This window comes from Chenopodium quinoa, unplaced genomic scaffold, assembly GCF_001683475.1.
Source record: "Chenopodium quinoa cultivar QQ74 unplaced genomic scaffold, ASM168347v1, whole genome shotgun sequence".
NCBI lineage: Eukaryota > Viridiplantae > Streptophyta > Magnoliopsida > Caryophyllales > Amaranthaceae > Chenopodium > Chenopodium quinoa.
This window is the reverse complement of record NW_018742455.1, coordinates 524,317-546,817: the sequence shown is the minus strand read 5'-3', so window position 1 is coordinate 546,817 and position 22,501 is coordinate 524,317. Positions and strand designations below refer to the sequence as shown.

Below are 22,501 nucleotides of genomic sequence, written 5' to 3'. Positions count from 1 at the left end.
CCTCCATTATATGAAAGATAAGTAGAACACACAGATTAATTCTCTCTCTATCTCTTATATTTCCACCTTATTTTATAACATAATATTGTATTTTTTGCTCCGTCAATTTATACTCTACCATATATCAACCTTCTAAATTATAGCTTAATCTCCCTTAATTAAAAGGTCTCAAAATCTTGTAATTGTTTTAAGTAAATAAATCATGAAAAAACAAATCATACAAAGATAATATAAAAAAAAAATTAGAAAGTTTTTTTTTTAAAGTTTTTTTTTTTTAAGAAAACCCAAAGGACACCAATTTTAATCGATTAAAGTCATACGGTACCTACAATTGATGATTAACGACAAGGAAAATAGATTTAATAAAATCAAACAAGAATTAATTAAAGAATGACTAAGAATCCAATTACATACATATAACAATTCGGCACATTCTCAAATCGTTGTCTCACACAACTTTTAAGTTACCAAGAGGGGACTCTAATAGATGAGATTCAACCATAACACTAATTGCCTATACTCTATCCTTAGTTTCTTACTAAACAAAATTGAAGAGAGACTGATTGGCTAGGCTTAAGAATTCTGTATCAGATATTTGGATACTAGTAAAGGTAATCAAATTATGAATTCTTATTTACAAATTACAACTAGCATTAGCCATTTAAGAGTTGTTTAGCTGAGCAAACAATGATTTTCAGATCCGATTACATTGTCGGTTTGTCACTCAGTCACACTAATTCTTCAGCAATGCATCAAGGCTAGCAGCAAACACGAATACCAAGATTGATCAAATTAATCACCGACCAAACTAATGGCTTATGATTAGAACGGAACTCAGGGGATAACAAGATCTAAGTCTGGAAATGTCTAATCGCAAATACACTGTCCACTACATGAACAAGAATTCAGAATTAGCACACGCTAGTTTCAACAGCATATTCTATTACATTAAACCTCCACGGAAACAAGTCTAACTACATTCCAAAGACACGATAGAGAGAATAGGGAAAGATAAGCCCTGTAGAGAAATTCTAATCCATCCTGCCCTTCAAGATGTGCTCCTTGATCTCTGTTGGAGTGCTGCACAAGCAAAGGCAAAAGACAACACAAAAAGCATTATTAGGTTTGCCAAATAAAACTGAAAAAGGAATTAAAAAAAAAAAAAAAAAAAAAAGTAGAGGGTGGGGAGCTAACAAATACAAAGAAGCATTTAAATTTGAACTTCCTCTTTGGGATGAATAATAGCAAGAGTTTGCTTTCTCACCAAAGAAGAGGCTATAACCCAAGATGAGACCACAATCACATTACTACATAGGACCACAACATACACTCGGTTATTAAGCTAAAGCTGACTCTAGACATAGAACCAAAGATAGGTATGGGCGATTGGGCGTATGGTCAAGACCTTAATTACCAATGTAGCCTTTCTTTAAATTGGTGTTATTACAAGGGTAAATAGAGCAAATTGGGTATCACAAGGATAATAAAGGAAATTTGTCTTAATTACTACAAAATCTACAATCTACATGTATGCTTTAAGATTTAGCTAACCGATACAAGAAAAACTAAATAGAAATATGGTCTATTATTTAGGAAAGAGGTAGTATTGTATCTTCACTTACTATCATACCTACTTATTTCTATGATATGTGAGTATAGCCAAAAATGAAACAATGTCCTACTAGCTGATAGAGAAAAACTATTACGGACTTGACCCCAGTTAGCACTTATCATAGACATGAATCTTGATAGAAAACTAAAACAGCCCAACACTAATGTGCCCTAGCCCAGATATCGGTTAAAGATCCTCTCTTGTTATGTTTCGGTCTAGGTTTAGAAAGAAGGAGCCCCCACTTGTACATAGCATATTGTCTTTGTTTACTCTATCCGCTCCTTAATCATAGTCCCTGCAGTCTTTTTTCAAGACACTACTGCAACCTTCCCCCCCCCCCCCCTCCCCCCTCCTTTCAAATCTTTTTTGTTATTCAAACACTTGCCTACACGACAAAAAATCAGGACCACTCTCCTACTGCTTCAACCACTCTCCCACTGTTGTTATATTACTTCATCAGGACCTGCAGCAGCTGATTACAAGTAATGATAAAAAATCTCCAGACCCACAAACAGAATAAAATTGCTAATTTCTTTGTGGCACAGAAGGCCCCTAGCAGATAGGGCAAGGCTAGAAATCCAACACGGGCAAGAGGGTAAAAAATTACAACCATGAAACTACCTTTCAAATGGAGACAAAAAAAAAAAAAAAAAAAAAAAGGAATTTTGTTGACAGTCATTTTGGGAAAAAGTTGTTATTGGGCTATGTTACATCAACATTTAAATTTACATCATCATTTAAATTTACGTTATGTACCTATGTCAAACATTCGACACTCCAACAATTGAGCCCGACAATTCAATTTATACCAAGACATCAATTATCTTGAACCACATACTTGTAAAATATAAATGGAAAGGAGAAAAGAAAGTAAGCAATATAAGCTTACAAATAAACTAGAATCAATAAAATAACAAGATTATGAACCTCAAAATGTGTATATATGTACTTAAACAATAAAAGCTCATACAAAAATTCTTTAAAATCGAGATTGTTTAAAAAAATATATATTAAATCATTGTCCCCATATCCAAGGTGAAGGGACAGTTTTTTTCTTAAAAAAAATTTTAAAAAAAAGAAGTGGAGGGACAGTACTCCTGCTAACCAATGCCAAGATCCCCTGACACAAGCTAAAACCCACAACCTACCACAACTAAATGAAGTCTACAGGGATCTAGTGCTCTATATAATTGGAAAGCACTGGTAGAAACCATCCAAGCAGCACATAAGATGAGTATTATGCAGTATTAACAAAAAAATGTCCAATAAAGAAAACAGGGTACAAGGGATTCCACTTACACAATATAGACATGCCCTCCCCAACCACTCAAACAGTCCCGGTCAACTGATGCCTGTAAAGCTTGGGAGACTGTCTCGAACAATTCTTCAGGTTCCTGAATCACAGGCACAAGATTAATGATGCTGACAAAAATTTGGCCAATGTGAGGCATTCAATGCTGTAAGCTAAAACTCCAAATCACTAGCATAGGCTGAATAGATTTTGAATTTTTCCTGAATCAGTTTGAGTTGCATTTTTATACATATACTTCCTCCATCCCTTATCGATAGTCCCTTACGGTGAAATTTCACGGGAATTAAGAAACTTAAATAAGTACTCCCTCCTTCCCCAAAACTTCGACCCTTTTGGCCTAATTTTAATCCCAAAATGATCGACCCATTTGCATTAAAGTACCCACTAATTTACAACAATATTTTGTGCAAAATTAGTTTCCCCATATAAAATTGTTTTTTCATGTATTTATAATACTTTATCTTTCTACTTTTTTACAAACACCATGTAAATTTACCTTTCCAATATGTTTTTATTTTTTTTAATTTAAGTTTCTTAATAACCGCGAAATCAACCCAAAAGGGTCGAATTTTTGGGGACGGAGGGAGTAGTAAAATTATATTGGAAAGGTAAATATGCATGGGGTATGCAAAAAAGTAGAGAGAGAAAGTAATAAAAGTATATGGAAATGCAAAATTTACATTTTTTTTTTTTTTTGAGGGGGATGCAAAATTTACATAGGGAAGCTAAATTTGTACAAATATTGTTGTAAATTGGAGGAAATTTTGGTAAAAAATTAATATTAATAGTAATTGGAAAAAGCAATTGGGACTATCATTTTGGGACTTAAATTAGGCTATAAAGGATTATCAATAAGGGACGGAGGCAGTATCTCCTAATGAAGGCAAAATGAGGGAGTATAAAACCTTATTAATGTTTGGAAAATTTAACAACAACAAACTAACCTTTGCTCCATTCTCCCAAAATAAACCAACCTTTAAATCTGCCCAAAATAAACACAAGTTTGCATTTTTTCTCCCATAGTAAACCCAAATGACTTGTGACCTGAATAACCGGTCACTTTTTTATTTTCCATTAATTATCTATTTAAAATAAATTAAATTAAATTAAAATAATTAAAAAATCCAACCCCCAATCCACTGCCAGCCACCCCCTCCTCCCTCCGTCTACCGGCGGCCGGCACCCAACCACTCCCGCTGCCAGCAACCCCACCCTCCTACGCCACAATTTACCCTCCCTTCCATCTGATCCAACGCTCTCAAATCATCCTCTTCCTCCTCATCTTCTCACTCTCCTCCTCCATTCTCCATTCTCCTCCTTCTCTTCTTCCGTCCTCTTCCCAACACTTTCAAATTCAAACCCATTTCATCTTCTGCAACAAGCCCACCTCAAATTCAACTTCAACCATGGCAGGGAGCTTTAATCAAATTCAAACCCAGAAACGCATGGCAACTCCTCGCAATCTTCCTCTCCACCATTGTTGGAATCATCACTCAACCTCTTCCTTTAGGTGCAGTCGCTTTAATGGGGTACAGCCGGCACCGGCGACCGGAGGAGGGGGGTTCTGGGCGGGTCTGAGGGCAGGGGGTCAAGCTTTGAGTGGGTGGTAGTGGGGTGGCTGGCATTTGGAAGGGTGTTTGGCTTTGTTTTTTTTTTTTTTTTTTTTTTTAAATTTCTTTTTTTTTTTGTAAAAATTATAAAAAAAAAACAAAAAAAAAGAAAAAGAAAAAGAAGCCTTGACCAATGATTTAATGACACGTGGATTTTTACCTGGTATAATAGGTAAGGTGACCTGTTCGGTTCATTTTGGGAGAATAAAGGCAAACTTGTGTTTATTTTGGGCAGATTTAAAGGTTGGTTCATTTTGGGAGAAAGGAGCAAAGGTTGGTTTATTGTTGTTAAATTTTCCTTAATGTTTTACGAAAACAACATCCTAAATGGGATATACGTTAGCAGGAAACATAACACTAATCAGAAGAAAAATGCTTTTACACCATCAAGATCAAGTTAAAATTCAGATACATGAAAACTTAGATAAATGCAGGTAGTGAGACTTTTTAAAACACATGACAGTTAGATAAAAGATAAAGTTATTATTCCACAAGGAAACCAACATATGACCAGGTCTATATTCAACCATATAAGATAAAACAGACAGCTGCAAACAGATTTAGGATCAACATTTTTGAAAAGCCAAAGTCCAGTTCATGATAATTCTTTAGGTAGAAATTCAAATTTGCTAGGAAATTCCAATCCTTTGTGGATTGCTGACCCATAGTCATGCGTGAAACCAAAATAAAGAACCACAGATTCGATAGCTCAACTTAGAATATTACAAACAAACAGAGATGGTAAAATAGCAAAAACCAAAAATTTCAGATGTCAATGTGTCACAATAAATACTCAAAGAAAATTTAAAATGCAAGGAAAATGACTTACCAAGTCAGGCTTGTACATAGATTCACAAGCACCATACAGAGACTCTGATGCAGTTCCAGCAACAACAAAATCTTTAGCTAGCTCCCTGTAAATCGGGAAAAAAAAAATTGAAACAAGACTACAATTTTGCGGTGATAGGTAATGCAGCAGCTATGAAATGTCAGAAATAACATTGCATTTACTACAACGATCCATCTTATAATTTTCTGATAAAAAAATCTCTTCATTATAGGTTAATAGTGTTAAAGGCTTATTTTCTAGAATAACAAAGAAAATCACAACTATCACTGTAAAGACCACAAATCAACCACCCTATCAAGTTTAAAGGTACTCTAGCAGCCAGTGAATACAATGCTTTTCTCAAATATGGTACAATGGATTGCAAGATTTAGATTTTTTCCAAGTCCCATTAGCATGAAAGAAGAGAAAAAGACATCAATTCCAACTTCATAGAGAACAAACGTGCTTTCTTCTATATCTCTGATAAATTTAATGGTCACATGTCAGTTACTCAGTTTAAGGTACGCAGTTTGATTAAGAAAAACAAATCCCAATTTCCAATATGAATCAAACAAGTACCATATAAAGCTCAAGATTCTCTCCAAAATCACTAATATGAATTTCAAACCAAAGAAGATTCTAGCCAATGTATAAAAAAGCTCAAGGCGCACCAAGGCATCTCGGAGTTTTCTGCGCCTAAGGCACACCTTAGTTTAAGTGAGGCGCGTATTATAAACAATAAAATAAAAAAAATAAAAAAACTTCAGAATAAAAAAGTTGATGTGCCCTATTAGCGCCTCATTAAAATTGCTTCACCTAGACCACAAAAGGCGCATGACCCCTAACGCCTTAGAGCCTAGGCGTGATTTTTAAAGTACTGGTTCTATTCATCTTCTTTAATCATGAGAATATGAAGAATACAACCATGATGCCTCAAGCAAATAAGACATCATCAAAAGGACTTTTAACTTTTCTAATTATTTTTTTCCCCATTTTTTTAGAGATATCAGTTATTTCATAAGGATTTTCAACAGCCACATAGTCGCAAGGCCTTAATATCGATGTTTATATAATCTTCAAAAATCTTAAATTACTGATACCGCAAACGAGTATTAATTCCAAAGAATACAAAGTGGTAACAGAGAAGAGAGCATACTTGGCTCCAATTGAATCCATTGTGCAAATGAAAGGCTTGTTATCATCACCTAATCCAGCAATCACTGGCTGGCAGAAGTATGGGCCAAACCTAGAGAAAAACAGAACTCACATTCAGTTTTCTTAAAAAATAGCAACCAATAAGACGACAGCAAAATATTGGTACAACAACAAATATGGAATTCAACAACAGCAGGATTCTATGAAGCTTTAATTACTAATTATTGATAGCTTAAAGAAATCTAGAACAGCACATAAGGGATTTATGAGATTGCGCACTGTATGACTAAAAATAAAAAATAGGCTTCTGAGCTATGTCTGGAGTACCAGCTACTTGATGGCGAAAAGGAGTGGCAGGAGAGCAAATGGTCAGTCTTTTTTCACTTTATACTCCGTAATACACAAAACGTAATCAGTGTCAGTACAAATCACAATATACTATACAACATGTGATCAGTATATGGACAAATCAAAAATAATGCTAAATCCCAAATCCCAATCTAACAACAGTTCAGTCCATTTTACCACATCTTAGGTAGTAGCAATAAACCTAAAGTCACATCATCAAGAACAATACAGCATTAGTTTCTTGTTGTCAAGGTGGAAGTTTAAAGCAACAAAGGATTTTCTATTTCCAAAAAATTATTAAGATAGGCACTTTTTCTCTTCTAAAATTAAGCCAATTACATCCATATTTGCCCTCTAATAATACAAAAGAAACAATCAAACATAAATGACTTGGGCAACAAGTGTATAGTATAAGCTTCTAAAACAATGATCAAGAACATCTCTTTAATTTAAAAATATAAAATGCACACAACCCAACGAGGAGCGTTTGGCCCAATTAGCCTAAAGGAAATTTCATCCCCAAATCAATTGGTAATAGGAGTACCTCCTCTAAGTTATGAAGTGGTTATTTTTCTGTGGACAATAAAGAGGTTCAACAATACAAGTCTCAATCTTAACCATTGAAGCCTAAATTTTATCAACGGCGTTATACATTCATACCCCATCCGTCCAAACTTAATTGTCACATTACTAATTCAGATTATACTATCAACACAACTACTAATTGAAGGTAGCATTAGAGTAATAAGCAAGGCAAGTATATATATGTATATAATAAACGAATAAACAAATGAAGAAACCAAACCTTTTCTCGTACAAAATTGCAGAGACAAGGTTAGCAAAAGTTTCAGGCTTCATGTCTCTCTCCTCTCTCAGCTGATACAATTTGTGCCTAAACACAAGCCTCTGGTACCTTCAAATTTACATTATATCACACTATCAGCTCCATTTTCTCTACATTTTTCTCAAATTAATTCACATTAATTCCAAAATAAATCACAAAATTCCATAATTACACTATCAGCTCCAAACTTTTCATCATTTCCCCCAAAAAAATTGCAAAAATTCACAAACCCAGAAAATTTGATTGAAAAACCCTTACAGAGTTTGGGCATCGGAGCCAAGACCAGAGAGACCGATGAAGAGATGGTCGTGAATTTGGAAAATACGCTGGAAATCAGTAGCAATTGTTTGAAGCTGAACCCCTAATCTTCGATCACTACCAATTGCGAAGCAATTTCTCCCAACCATTGCCACTAGGGCACTTCCATTGTACTCGAAGATCTGCTCATTTCATCGAAAATCAAATTAAATCAACAGCAATTAACAATTAACAGCAGATTTACGAAATGAAGTTTCGGAATTGAAATTAGGGTTCGTCGAAGAGAGAGAAAACTTACAGACATCTGGAATTGAAAGAGGGAATCTGCGAGTGAGAGAGAGAAAGGGGAAAATGAGTTGAAGAAGAAAAGAAGAGTGAGAGACAAAGAGGAATCGAGCTTTTTGTATCAGTGTTTTTCTTTTGCAAATAAAATAAAATAAAAGGAAAATAAAAAGGTGAAATACTCTGGTTTCTTGAACAATAAGGCATTAAGGCATTAAACTAGCATTTTCAAAAGTTAAGCACTTGAACTCAATAAAAACACAAATTCTCAAAAAATTAAAAAAAAAAAAAAAAATACAAGTTAATCTACTAGATAAACAATTTTTTGTTAATCTGATAGCATTTTTGTAAATATATTGAAAAAGTAGGGTCATTTATTCAGTACTTTTGGTAAGTTGTCCAATTACTGTTTGTCTTTTGATTTTACTGTTTGATGAGGAAATTACACATGTACCCCTCAATTAGTACATGAAAAGACGCATATACCCCTCCACTAGTAATTGAAAAGACAATTATACCCCCAGATAAGCAAAATTTATTTGTCTGGGGAATTGACTGGGTATCCCTAAAAAAAAAGGTTTACATTAATCATCAATATATCAATCAATCAATCAATCAATCAATATCAATATATATTATTAAAACTCATGGCAAGACATGTTGTTTTGTCATGTATCACCAATTTTGTCATTTGGCATATGATGTGTCGCCAAATTTTACCATACCATTAATAATTGACAAATTCCATGCATTAACCTCAGCTCTATTTATTAATGTTTAGTTTAATTAATTGATAAACTCTTTATATGCATAACAATTTCCTTTAGAATGTAACTCCTTGATAATTATACAATAATAAAATTTGGAAGAAATTAAACATTACTCCATTTTAGTGCAAAAATGCCTTTTTTTTTAGCACCCCATTATCAACTATAGAAACCTCACACACATATATTATTTCTCTCTCTTTATTTTGACCCCACTATCATTTAATAATATTATTTCTTCAATTCTCCCTCTCACATTATACCTAGTGGTTCCTCATTTATATTTCTCTCTCTTATTTTTTAAAAATTTTTATTTTCATCCATGACCATTCATATACTCCTTCTGTCCTCAAAAGTTCGACTCTTATGGGTAATTTTCACGAGTATTAAGAAAGTCAAAGAAGAAGTAGTAAAAGTATATTGAAAAGTGAAATTTGCATGGAATTTGCAAAAATTAGAAAGAGGAAGTAATAAAAGAATATATATGAAAAAGTGAAATTTACATGAGAAAGTTAATTTTTGCACAAATATTGTTGCATATCATGGAGTATTTTAATGCACATGGGACGATCAATTTGGGACTAGAGTTTGGTCATAAGGTCGAACTTTTTGGGAAGAATGGAGTATTATTTTAGTCATTTGCCTAAACCTCAACGCGCGCACCTCCTTTGGGGCACTTAAAAAAACGAAGAAAATATATCATATAATGAATTAAAAATTTCTCTAACTTATTGCAATCATGATAATTTGAAAACTAACAATAGAAAAATAGAAACATTTTTTTCTTGTTTCATGTATTGGGTTTTTTATTTTAAAAAAATAAAAATTGAAAACAAAAGGCAATGTCAAACAAGCCCTAAATTGTTTATTATAGGTTTTTTTTTTTAAAAAAAAAATATAGCAAATTGTTGGTTATAGTTAGATATTATAGATTTGAAGATTGAACAATTTTCACATGTATGTTTGATTATCATGTTTTATTATTCAATTATGCTCATGTTTCATAGTTTTTATTCATGATTATGCTCGATTTTAATCACATCTGCCATAAAAAAATTCTCAAAGCTTTGTCAATGAAATCATCAATAATGTCCTTTTATTTTTCTCCCTTGGACAACTTTTTCCATTCTCTTAATTTATTCTGTAATAAATATATACCACCTTAATCGCACTATGATTAAAGACTCCAAAAAACATCCCATTCCAATCACCTCTCCCGCTCACCATTTTAGTTTCTGAAATTGAATTCAAGGGTTTCAAACCAAATTAGAGCTAAGCTACCAAACACTACCTAAAAGTATATATATTATCTATAGTTTGATTGTTCATTTGTACTCATATAAGTCACATTTCTTGATTTGTTTTGTGAACATGGTTGAAAAGAGGTAAACTTGGTTAAATGGTTTTGCAAGTATGCTTAAAGGTGAGAGCCTGAGGATTATTTAAGTATCACGAGTGTGCCAATAGAATGTTGCTAGTTGAGGTTGATCTAATTAAGGTTGTACTTATATTTGTTTAAGAGTTTTGTTGTGAATACATATTTTGTAAGATTAATTCAAGAGTTTAAACATATGATCAATTTCCGTTTTGAAGTGCATTACGAGCTAATTGTAATCAATTATATCAGAGACGAAACTAAGGGGGGTTAGGTTGGGCCTTGACCTCCCCCTTGGTTTTAATGATATCTTAGATGCTGTAACATATGATGTTAGTTGTATTGTAGTTGAGTTGGTCTTGGGTGAATATTGAATCTTCAACTCCCAAATTACACATAAAGCTACAACACTATTCTAAGCATTAAATTCACTCGATATTTTGTCATTATGTGTTTTTCAGTTTAAAAATTTAGATATATTAGTACATATATTACATTTGACCCCCTAATAAACTTTTTTTTTTTTTTTTTATGTCTCCGCCACTAGATTAAGGAATAGATAAGATAAGAAGCAAAATTACCAATCCCAATCTTTCTTTCTCCCTTTGTTATTTATTACTTTACATCAACGACATATGTCTTTTGTTTACAATTCTTATCATCCTCCTCAGAGCATCCACTATGGGTGCTAGTAAGGACCTGCTTGCAAATTCAGAAAAATAACAGTAACTAGCTTCATTGTGGTAAAAACTAACTTGTACTTTTCTCAAGCAACGTAATTTGTACAAGTTTGATAAAAAGTATGTAGTTAACACAATAAATCTCCAATGACCATCCTATTTTGCATGAATTCACGTGAAGGTGGAAATGAGTGATTGCAGGTGGGCACCTAGATGATATTGTGACAATTGTGGCTTTATCAAAGAGGGACCTTATAGTTTTAAAATGTACTGCTTTGGAATTTGAGTTGGCCATATAAGTTACAACTAACCATTGTTGATGCTCTTATGCCACTAGAATTTTGTAATTATGTGGATAAAGAATTAAAGAGGGGATTATTCCCCATCCCTTCTTTTATCTCCACCTCCCTTAAAAAACGTTATATTTTATGACATTCTGATCTCCTTATCCTTATCCTTCTCTATATAGCCCTAATCATACACTCCTATATAACCAAACAAGACTTGGTTTATAACAAAAAAATACCTCAAGATATTCCAATCTTTATTTAATCTCTACTTCAATTTCCAAAACTGCTCCCTCATACCCGTGATTAAACCACAAAACTTTCCCGATCTTATTAACTCTATTATAAGCGTACTATGCACTTTACTATCAAGTATGGAAGATCTTAACAGCTCGAGAGTACTATTTACTTCACCTTCTAAATTTCATATACTGGCTCACAGAATCTCCTTAGTATTCTGAACTCTCACATTTTTATTTTCTTAATAAATTAAAGTCAAAGTAGTAGAAAATCAAATCAAATCCACCAAATAATTCACAACTTTCTACATCAAAATCAAACCAAATCCCCAAATCAATCAAACCCTAGTCTCTGAATGCCAATCAATTTCGAGCAAGATGACGACTCCATGCGATTCTCAATTCTCTCTCCTCTTCACCTTCATCTCTCGCCGACTCTATCAATCGTCTGAATCATCTGTTTCTTGCAATCAAATGTTGTGGGATTATGCAATTCGAGAGATTAATTTCTTGCTTTGGCTTTCTTTTGTTGGAATTTCTGCTATTTTGCTAAGGAAATTGTTTGTTCTCTTCAAAATTTGGTCGTATGGTAGTCGTATTCCTGGTCCTCCTTCACCTTCCTTTTATGGTCATTCTGTGCTCTTTGCTGGCGCCAATTCTCATCAGGATCTCACTGGTAATTTTTTTTTTTTGAATTTTTGATGATTTTTTAGTGTTTTGAGGAATTTGAGCTGATTTTGTTGAGTGTGTTGAGCTAATTATGTTGAGTGTTTTGAGCTGATTTTGTTATATATTTTGATTTGCGTGTTTGATATGAATTGGTGTTGTTGATCAGTTTGTCGATCAGTTATATTGATGCTCAAAATTGAAGTTATGTTGAATTTAGTTGATGTGAATGCGGCTGATGGCGTATTGGGGTATGAGTAGTATTGTAATTTTTTGTGATGATTTTTTAGTGTTTTGAGCTGAATATGTTGTGGTATTCGATTTGGTTGTATTGGATAATGAGGTGGTGTTGTTAAGTAGCTTGTCGATTAGTTTATTGGTGCTCAAAATTGAAATTTTGTTAATCTATGGTATTTAAGTAGGTATTTTTGAACCATGAAATTTAAGATGAAGCACAAATGTGTTTTGGATATTGGATGAAAGTTATCTGGTTTTTATTGGACATCAATAGGGTTTCAATTAATGTTGATGCTGCTCGTTTTACTATTTTGGTATCTTCTAATGGGCGTGCTAGTGGGTATTCTGCTTGTCATTTTGTATTACCCCAATCCCCCTAGCTAAAGCCCCCGCTTTGCAATATGTAGCGGTTCTCGGAGGGGCTTTTAGTTGATTCGTAAATTGGTTTTGAAAGGGCCAGCAAGTCCCCTTCTGTGTACCTGTGTAGAACCATCAATGGCCAACTAATGATATTTGAATGAACTCAATGAGAAGTTTTCTTAGAACAGATCTTCCATGTCAAAATGCAGACTATTGTAGATCTTCCATGTCAAAATGCAGACTATATGCCTATATCAAAGTATTACGAGTGAGTTATACCAAAGTTTGGCTTAAGTTTGTTGACATACAATCATGAAATATATAAATTTATTGTACAGGGTGCTGTTATTCCTCAGCAGTCTTTGAAATATGGAGTGGCAACATGTTTTTGGTTCTATATTGTTAGAAAATGAATAGATGAACTTACTAAGTGAAGTAGGCTTACTTTAGTATTCCAACACTGAGCACCTAATTGTATTTTCACTAAAGTTTATCTAATATATGATACTTTCATTTGTGCTACAAGTCTTACAACTCAAATTATTGCTTATATCAAGTGAAAATTACATCATATGCCCTCCATCCCTACAAAGATTGTCCCATTTCTATTTTTAATCATGAGGACTACAACTTTACTCTCTCATATAATACATTTTGCCCCACCACTTTGTCTTTTATAAACTCCACTCAAACCAAATTTAACAAAGTAAATATTAGCTTGTGGGCAAACAATTGAGGACGGAGGGGAGGGAGCATCATTGATGTGCATCACTCAAGTATAAGAAGCATTGATGCTTACACTTTTTATGTCCTTTTGGTTTCAATTTTATTTCAGATCTCTTGGATAAGTCACATAAGAAGTATGGATCAATCATAAAGCTGTGGCTAAGTCCTACTCAGCTGCTAGTGTCTGTAAAAGACCCCTTGGTTATAAATGAATTGCTGTTGAAGGCTGCCGATAAAATGCCTCTGATAGGGAGGGTGTACCGTTTGGCCTTTGGACAGTCAAGTTTCTTTGTCTCTTCATTTGAAAAGGTATGCTGTCATTTATGTAGAAATACAAATTACAAAATGTACACAGTGTTAGTAGTTTAATCTTAAAATTGCAAGTTTGCAACAGAATACTTTGAACAAAAGTTTTCCTTTGTTTCTCTTTATTTATTTATTTGTTTGGTTCCTTGGGTGTGGCAAGCTGCCTCCTTTTCTAATACTACTTTTGTATTCTTTTTGTCAATTCAATCCATGATTGAAATTTTCTATTTAATCCACGTGTCTTGATAGTGGTCAAGTACTGGAGTTCAAGCTGAAAAGCAGCTAGCAATTCAGAATTGACAGGCATCAGGAGATCCAAAGAAAATTAAATTTATGTCTGACATATAAGTGTCAATTTTCAAAAATATATTTTTGAACATTTGTTTGTTTTACTCGTGGCCTAAAATTTAGCACATGCCTCATTTTACTTGTCATTCTTTGGAAACTAAAAATTAATTTGGAAACTAAAAATTAATGCTTTGTCACCCACTCACTGACTCAATGCAGTCAATAAAAAAGTACTCGGAATATAATGGTTTGGTAAACTAAAAAACAAATTAGATGTTGTGAAAATGCACTCTAATCATTGCAAGTTCAATTTTGTACTCCTTGCGTCCCCAAAACTTCGACCTTTTTGGCCTAATTTTAGTCCCAAAATGATTGACCCATTTTTATCAAAATAACCACCAATTTACAATTAAATTTTGTGCAAAATTAGATTCCCCATATAAAATTTTGTTTTTTTCATGTTTTTTTAATACTTTATCTCTCTACTTTTTTACAAACCCCATGTAAATTTATCTTTCCAATATGTTTTTATTTCTTTTTATTTAAGTTTCTTAATAACCGCGAAATCAACCCAAGATAGTCGAAGTTTTGGGGATGGAGGGAGTATTATACTATTATCTATTTGCCTCAACAAAATTGTCACCATATATATATTGGTTGGGAAGAAGAAAGCATTATTTGACTTGTCACAATGACAAGTAATTTGGGAATATGGGACTGTCTAAAATGGATGATTTGACAAGTAATATAAAATGGAACGGAGGGAGTACCTCATATACACATAAATTCCAGAGTAACGATGAGGTAAATACTAATTAGGTGCTGAAAACCTCCTTTTGAGTGATAGGAGTGTAACACTATTACTTGTCTTCCTTTATTGAGAAGTGAAGCAGCTGCTATTCAAGAAGCCCTCTTACTCTCATGCTCCTTTTCTTCCCCGTTTCCATCTCAGATATTTCTTTGCAAATTTTAATCACATCAGGCCTCACTAACAAAAGACTTTTATTCTTTCGGAATCTAACATTTGTCCTTTCATTTACAATTGTCAATTATAAAATAACTTAAACTGACATTTCTCTTACTTTCTTCTTGAGCCTGTGATACTCAATTTTAGATATAATGATTTGTTATATCAAACTGAAAAAAAATCCTTTTTTGTTTTTGTTTATTTATATTGAATACCATCTGCATTAATCAATATGACCTTGCCTAATTTAGCAATTAATTTAATTGGTAGGTCAAAAGAAGAAGGGAGACTTTGGCAGTAGAATTGAATGGGAAGTTGCTCGAGAAAGCAAATGCAATGACTGATAGAGCTGTGGATTTTGTAATGGAAAGAATATGTGTCACCATGGACAAGGGAGCCCTTGATTGTGAAATTTTCTCCCAACACATGGCTTTCTCCATACTAGGAGCCACGTTTTTTGGAGATGCTTTTTTTGCATGGTCCAAAGCCAATGCTTATGAGGAGCTTCTTATAAGGATTGCAAAAGATGCTTGCTTTTGGGCATCATATAATGTTCCACCATTCTGGAAACAAGGCTATTGGAAGTATCAACATTTGTGCTCAAAGCTGAAATCCTTGACTCAAGATATTGTTCAGCAGTGCCAGATGAACTACAAGCTGTTATGTCAACCCAACTGCCACAGCAATCCTAAAATGAAGGATGAGGAAGCTGCATCTGGTACAACTTTTTCAAGTGGCGTGGCAAAGCTTGCGAGTTCAAGCTCACAAGAGCCCTGTTGTCATCAGAATCAACGGGAAGAAGCAAATGGAAATGTCATGGGAATGATGTTTCATGGGTGCCTTACTACTGCTGGTTTGATCGGTAATGTCTTGGCCAGACTTTCAATGCATCCTGGGATACAGGAAAAGGTAAAATTGCTGATTTTCCATTCCTTTAAATCAAACTATTCACTTGCAGCTCACATTCACTTTCTTGAATAATTTGTCTTCATGCACTGATTATTGGACTAGTTGGATACACATTATTGATTGAGATGAAATGATTACTTCATATGTTTGACGCTTATACTCAGCATGTTTTTTTGACCATGCATATCTATAATTTTGTAACAATTTGATTTATAAAAAGTTATTATTTTGAAAGTACACATTACAATGCTTCTAACATCACACATGATAAGGTTTGTTATTACTTTTTAAATAAAACATGTGGTAAAAGTTAATGATCATTAACTTGAAAATTCAAAAGGAATGATTAATTTGAGATAGAGGGAGTATTACTTGATCTATACTCGCTGGTTTTTTACATACTCAGGCCAATTGAGAGCATATGTGTTTGTGGTTAGAATTACACTTTTCCATGCTTGTACATTTTCTCAAGGGTTTAATCCTCATTTCCTCCTCTTGCCTGTGTCCTTGCTTGGAATAACATTAGAGATATATCTAACTTAGTTTGACTCTACAAGATGCTTGTTTTGTTTCTTATTTATAGCATTTCAGCAATTCAACTTCATTTTCATTTTGAATATTTACCTAGTTTAGTGGAGAGTTTAATAAGCCAAGGTTGACAAATCATATCAGATTCACTTGAGCCGTCTTTGTTCAAGATTTTATCATGTATTGTGTCCCAACTTGGTGCTTTGGGCACACATATGTTATTATGTTAACCATTTAGGATTGAAGCCTTTGATGGACGGTAAACTGTTAGAATCTGGATTATCGTGATGGATATGATGTAGATTCTTTTCTAGGAGTTGTTAATCTTGTTGGCTTATACTTGATTTGGATTGAGTAAAGAAAAAGTGAAAAACAATCCTGAAAAATTCACCTCAGTTGAACTGTGGACTATGGCAATTGCAGAACATAAGAAGGGTTTCTCTTGGGAATTAATTTGCATCTTATCATATGTTATATGCATATTGTGGACAGCTAGCTCTCACTTTGTATATCACTTCTTTTAAAACTATTTCCTTATCTACTAAAAGAATACCTGCAACGTCCACTGAGCTGAATGAACAAGAGTTGATTGGTACATAAGTTAATGCAGATAATCAAAATGGGGGAACATTTGGGTGACTGGAAGGGTTCATACATAGGTTGCTGACAAAAATCACAGAGTGTAAGGGCTTGGGGGGTTGAGGCATCCTGAGGAAGGATTCAAAGTCTTGAGACTTTGATAATTTCATGGTATTTAAAATAGGTTTTGTTAGCAGATGACTGACTAGGTAAGGAAGATAATCACTTCTCAATATTGTACCTATTGGTAAATATATAGTTGCTAAACTTGGTTTCGCACTTGTTGCATGTTGTAAGCCCTATAAAGTACATATTCATTATCATTACTCATTCCTATTGCATGTATGTTCTGGGCTTACCCTGTTGTATAAGCTTGGTATATAAGTGTTTCAAAGCACAATGAGGAAATTTAACTTGCTTTGTTCAAATATTTACCTGGCGTTAGACAGACGAGCACACATCTAATTTTGGTATGTTGATCCTATTACAGATCTATCTAGAGGTAACTACCATAAGAAAACGGTATGATAAACTTAAAAAGCAAGATGTCAGTGAAATGCACCTCTTATTGGCTACCTTGTATGAATCGGCCCGCCTCCTTCCTGCTGGACCTTTGCTGCAGAGATGCTCCTTGGGACAAGGTATGGGTCTCTGACCAAATTTTGGTGTATTTAAATTGGATATATGTTGTGCTGAGGAGAATTAGCTATAAAGTTGGCAGTGTTAAACTCATTTTCATGCTAAATCTCCATTAACACACTTATCATGTATAGAATTGTTTGGCCTGCACTCATAAAACCAAGTGTATGATTAGACGAGTTGCTTTAAGTTACAATGATCATTTTCATAAGTTAAAATTTTTTAGTTCAATATGAAGTTTCAAAGTATCATACTCATTTCTTAGTTTTAAATTTTTGAGACGATTACTTGAGGTATAATGAAGAGTTGTTGTTACATGCCAGCTTTAACCACTAACGGTCTTAACCAGTTTATCTTAGCAATTTACTTTTTATGAAAAAGTTATTTGGCTTTATTCTAGGGCTATGTGTGCTCATGTATTGGAAAATTATGGCAATGATATATATGGTCTTTGTGCAGTTGGTCATCGGTCATTAACTCTTTATTTTATTATTGAATCCTTTATCATTTAACATAGCCTGTTCTCTGAGGTGGCTGGTAACTTGGGGTATTAGAATTTTTTTTTGAGAGGGTTGGGGTTGGGAAGTTGGAATCACTGTAATTTTTTTTTTGCTTATTATGGCACTGTAGCATTAGATGAAAGCCTTTTGTGTATGGTTGATTATTGCTCTTTTGTACTCCAAAATTCTTTTCCTTGTTCCAGACTTGGATCTTAAAAATGGCTTGCACATTCCTGCCGGAGCTCTGCTTGTTGCACCAATACAGTTGGTTCAGATGGATGAAAACAATTGGGGAAGTGATGCTGCACAGTTCAATCCATACCGTTTTTTGTCTAAGTCTGAAAAGAGATCTGAACTTAGCAGAAGCTCTGAAACTACAGGTTTTTTTCCTTTTCTTTGTTACCGATTATTGTTTTTCTATCTAAGGTGGACTGTTATTATTGTAAACTGTATATCCTTAAAAATGTTTGTTATTATTGTATACAGTATGTCAAAAGAAAAAGAATTGCAGACGTAGAAGGGTGTAAAAAATTAGAGATTTTAGAAGATATACTATATGAAATTCAGTATTACTGCTCATCTTATTATTCTTTTTCTTACAAGTATATTAATTGACTGCTATTGGTGTAGATGCTGCTGAAGTGCCTCCAGATTCAGGAGATGGGTCGTACATCCTAAGCAATCCATATAAGAATGCTGCATTTCTTCCATTTGGTTCTGGGCTACGTGGATGTGTTGGCCAGAGGTTTGCCATTTTAGGAATTGCATCAATATTTGCGTCACTGCTTGAACAGTATGAGGTTTGTTTTCTTACTGATAATATAGATGTATCATATCAGATACAACACTGTTTTTTGTTGAAACTTCATGCATTGAAATGTGCATTTTATTTAAATAATTCACCTTGTGCCCCATTCTTTAATATTTTTTGAAAAAGGGGATTGCAAAAGTTGGGGATCATGCGTGACGTGTAAGAACTAGATGGTAAGTGGGCAAGGCGGTATGAGCAATTGTAATGGTAGACAATACTCACAGTAGGTTTTAGGCCTTTAAGGGTTTTTAGATAACATCTAGGCTTCTGTTTGGTTTGAGAAAAGACAATTTTAATGAAAAATGGTTTTTCATGGAAAACATAAGGAAAACCATAATTGCAATTTAGATTTATTTTGTTCATTTCCTTACAGAAATTGTTATAGAGATATTGAAAATGGGAGTGGAGAGGTGAGGATGATGAGAAGGGAAAAAAAAGGAGGTAGGAGGGAGGAAAATGTGGCATCACTTCTTTTGTAAAGGAAATGTTTTTCATCGTTGAGAGTGTAATTCCACCCCTTCATAAACCAGGCACAAAAAAAAAAAATGTAAAATGGAATAATCATTTTCCATGAAAACGTTTTGCATCAAACCAAATACTCCCCTAAAACTTTCAAAATATTTCTTATTTGTCATTTTCAACTTGATAGTTAGGTCCTTATTGTCGAAATCATTTTTTTTTTTCATGATTAATATGTAGAATTTTATGCTTCCCTTTGAACAATTTTAGTTATCAATATGTTTAGTCTTCTCTAAGTGAAGGTTATAAAAAGTTGATATCTTGAAAGTTATTTTGAGACGAATCAAATAAGATCTCACATGACTATGTTCTCCTTACAAATAAATCATAACAGGTCAAAGGGGAATGTATTTATTAATACTAATAAAGTTAATGATGCAATATTAATGGAACGGAGGAAGTAGTTTTAACTTTAGCTGTTCGGTGTATTGAGCTTATGAATGTTTGTGTTGCTTTGTATGGGTGATTGTAATTCAAAGAAAATATGATAAAGTATGCCAAATCTATTTATTTTTTCATTTTATTTTATTTTTTTTGACGAGAGGTATGCCATATCTTGAAACAAAGTAAATTACTAACAGCAAGTTCATTAGAGTTTTATGTATGCTTAATAATGGTATGTTGATGTATGATGGTTTATTTTGTTAGGATTAGTGCTACGAGCCTATGAAATTACTAGGTTTTGAAATTAGAAATTTTCTGTTATCAGGAAAACATGCATCAGTAGAAGAATTTTATGTGTTAAGTTAGAGGAACATCCTGGAGTATGAATGTTGTATATTGCTGCATCGAGGGAGATTATTATGTATGAGGTGTATCACCTAATCATTGTCCAGCTTCTTAAGAGCTTGAGATTGTTGAGAATTATGTGTGAAGTTTATTTGGTCATGCAGTTATGGAGTTTCTTCTTTATTTGTGAATTTGTTCTGTGGTAGTGACAGAGTGATGTCATGAAGTGTGGCACAATCATGTTCTAGTATTGTGAAAGTATATAATGGTAACTACAGCACCCCCTTTCTGAATGGCTACAGTCACCAGATATCGTTAAACGATTTACACCTAACCACCCCCCCCCCCCCCACCCCCCCAAAGGAAAAAAAAGAATCGCACCTCTGCCAGCACATCCTCTCTTTATCCTCGTTGAACCATGTTAAAGTGCAGTGCTTGTTATTTTTATTTTATATCAGTTGTTGCTTCCTCTTGTATTGTCAAAGATGTGATTTCTTGCTTAACTGCTATCATAGACAATTTAATCCTCTGCTAAATTTCTGTAGAATCATTACGTTTAATGAAATTGTTAAAAATTTCAAACCACCCATATGCTTAAATTCTTATCTAAAAAAAATGATTATCTGGCATTATGTTTAACATTTTCAAGAATTGTATTGTATAAAATTTTTTACTTGTCATATGGCACATGGATCTAATCTCTTGGAAATGTTACGGATTGTGCAGGTAAAACTGGTACCTGGGTCTTATATAGAGCCGAGGCCTTTAATGACCAATTGTGTACTTCAGCTTGGCCCGAGTCCAAAGATAGTTTTTGTCAGACGTGATGCATGATTGTACCTCTGTTGTGCAGTTGTCTGTTCAAATTGTACACTAGTTTGTTGTCCTTTTTTCTGTATTGACAATGATAAAAAGGAAGACATCTCTGTTTTCCAAGGTTGATTTGGGAAAAGGCTTTTCCTGCTCGCTCAGCTATCAGAGGAGAGATGCTACATGAGTACAATATGGCTGCTCGTGTTTTTTTTCTTCCTGTATTTTTCATTGGCCTGAAGTGCTGTTATGGGTGCCGCAATTTTATACTGGTTTTGAAGCACTCTGGCCTATTACTGCAGCGAGCTCTGTGATTTTCCTCCCTACCTTTGGTTTTGTAAAGAGATTGTGTCTTTGCTTTCTTTCTTTTTCTCCGTAAGGAGTTATGGTGTAATTTTCTGTAATCCTGATGTAAAAAAGCAGCATCACCATCACTTTGGTTACAGTATGTATCAGTTTACGTTGCAATGTTGCAATTCTACCTGCCATCAGTAGAAACTTGCCATCAGTAAAAAAGCTGTCTGTGAATTGCTATAATTTTCTTTGATGTTTATGTTTTCGTCTATGTGACTTGAATTATTGTTTTATATTCTGCAAGATGTAAACTATTATGGAGAACAGTGAAAAATATTTCAGGTATTGCGTTACATATACAATAGCTGATTATATCCTGATAAGAAGAGGTCTCATAGTCTTATAAGGTGTAATCTTCAATTGAATTGAGCTAGTATATATACCAGATCGGCAGATCCATACTATTTTGGAAACAAAATTGGTCTATCATGGATTGAATCTTGTAATAAATTGAATGAGTAATAGAAGATTGATTTCTCATGACATTATGCATGAAATTTTTTTTATGGAGGCGGATGCACGATGCTCCGTGCATCCGTTTTCTCTTTAAAAACGCGGAATGAACATTCCGTTGTTCAATAAAGAACATACATTTGTTTTGTAAAGAACATATAGCTTTTTCATAAAGAACATCACATATAGCTGTATTGTAATGAACATATAGTTGTTTTATAAAGAACATATACCTATTTTGTAAAAACAAACATCCAACTTCATGTTCTTTATATATATCTAAAGAACATCCGTAATATTAATTAAAAACATGATAATTAGAGGTGATCAACTTCGGCCCGACCAGACCCGACCCGACCCGATCCAACCCGAAAATAGGGCGGGTTTAGACAAGCCTAAAAATGCATTTTTAGTTAAAAAAATCCAAACTTGGCCCGAAAAAAGCCGAAAAGCCCACTACATTTTTTGGGTTTTTTGGACACGAGATATTATGTTATAGCCCAGCCCGACCAGAAATTTTTA

General features: G+C 33.8%; 2 protein-coding genes across 2 annotated transcripts; one reads left to right on the top strand and one right to left on the bottom strand.

Moving 5' to 3' along the window:
• Positions 1–783: 783 nt before the first annotated feature.
• LOC110718141 (proteasome subunit beta type-3-A-like) lies at positions 784–8,415 on the bottom strand. The gene is made up of 7 exons (XM_021896943.1): positions 8,267–8,415; positions 7,969–8,150; positions 7,672–7,779; positions 6,520–6,609; positions 5,364–5,448; positions 2,912–3,006; positions 784–1,080 (listed from the first exon to the last, which is right to left on the bottom strand). The coding sequence occupies exons 1-7, from the start codon at positions 8,270–8,272 to the stop codon at positions 1,032–1,034; spliced, it is 615 nt and encodes a 204-aa protein (XP_021752635.1). The 5' UTR covers positions 8,273–8,415; the 3' UTR covers positions 784–1,031.
• A 3,220-nt stretch (positions 8,416–11,635) lies between these two features.
• Positions 11,636–21,819, top strand: LOC110718131 (cytochrome P450 4d2-like). The gene is made up of 7 exons (XM_021896931.1): positions 11,636–12,274; positions 13,697–13,896; positions 15,419–16,057; positions 17,655–17,805; positions 18,507–18,683; positions 18,934–19,103; positions 21,089–21,819. Exons 1-7 carry the CDS (start codon positions 11,977–11,979, stop codon positions 21,194–21,196), a joined length of 1,743 nt encoding a protein of 580 aa, XP_021752623.1. The 5' UTR covers positions 11,636–11,976; the 3' UTR covers positions 21,197–21,819.
• Positions 21,820–22,501: the final 682 nt, after the last annotated feature.

Excerpts from the sequence above, each read along its gene's own strand:
- LOC110718141 (XM_021896943.1), bottom strand. Across the intron at positions 7,780-7,968 it reads GGCTCCGATGCCCAAACTCT|GTACCAGAGGCTTGTGTTTA; the intron begins GTAAGGGTTTTT and ends GTAAATTTGAAG. Across the intron at positions 3,007-5,363 it reads CTATGTACAAGCCTGACTTG|GAACCTGAAGAATTGTTCGA; the intron begins GTAAGTCATTTT and ends CCTGTGATTCAG.
- LOC110718131 (XM_021896931.1), top strand. The coding sequence starts at position 11,977 with ATGACGACTCCATGCGATTCTCAATTCTCTCTCCTCTTCACCTTCATC. Across the intron at positions 12,275-13,696 it reads TTCTCATCAGGATCTCACTG|ATCTCTTGGATAAGTCACAT; the intron begins GTAATTTTTTTT and ends ATTTTATTTCAG. Across the intron at positions 17,806-18,506 it reads GAGATGCTCCTTGGGACAAG|ACTTGGATCTTAAAAATGGC; the intron begins GTATGGGTCTCT and ends TCCTTGTTCCAG.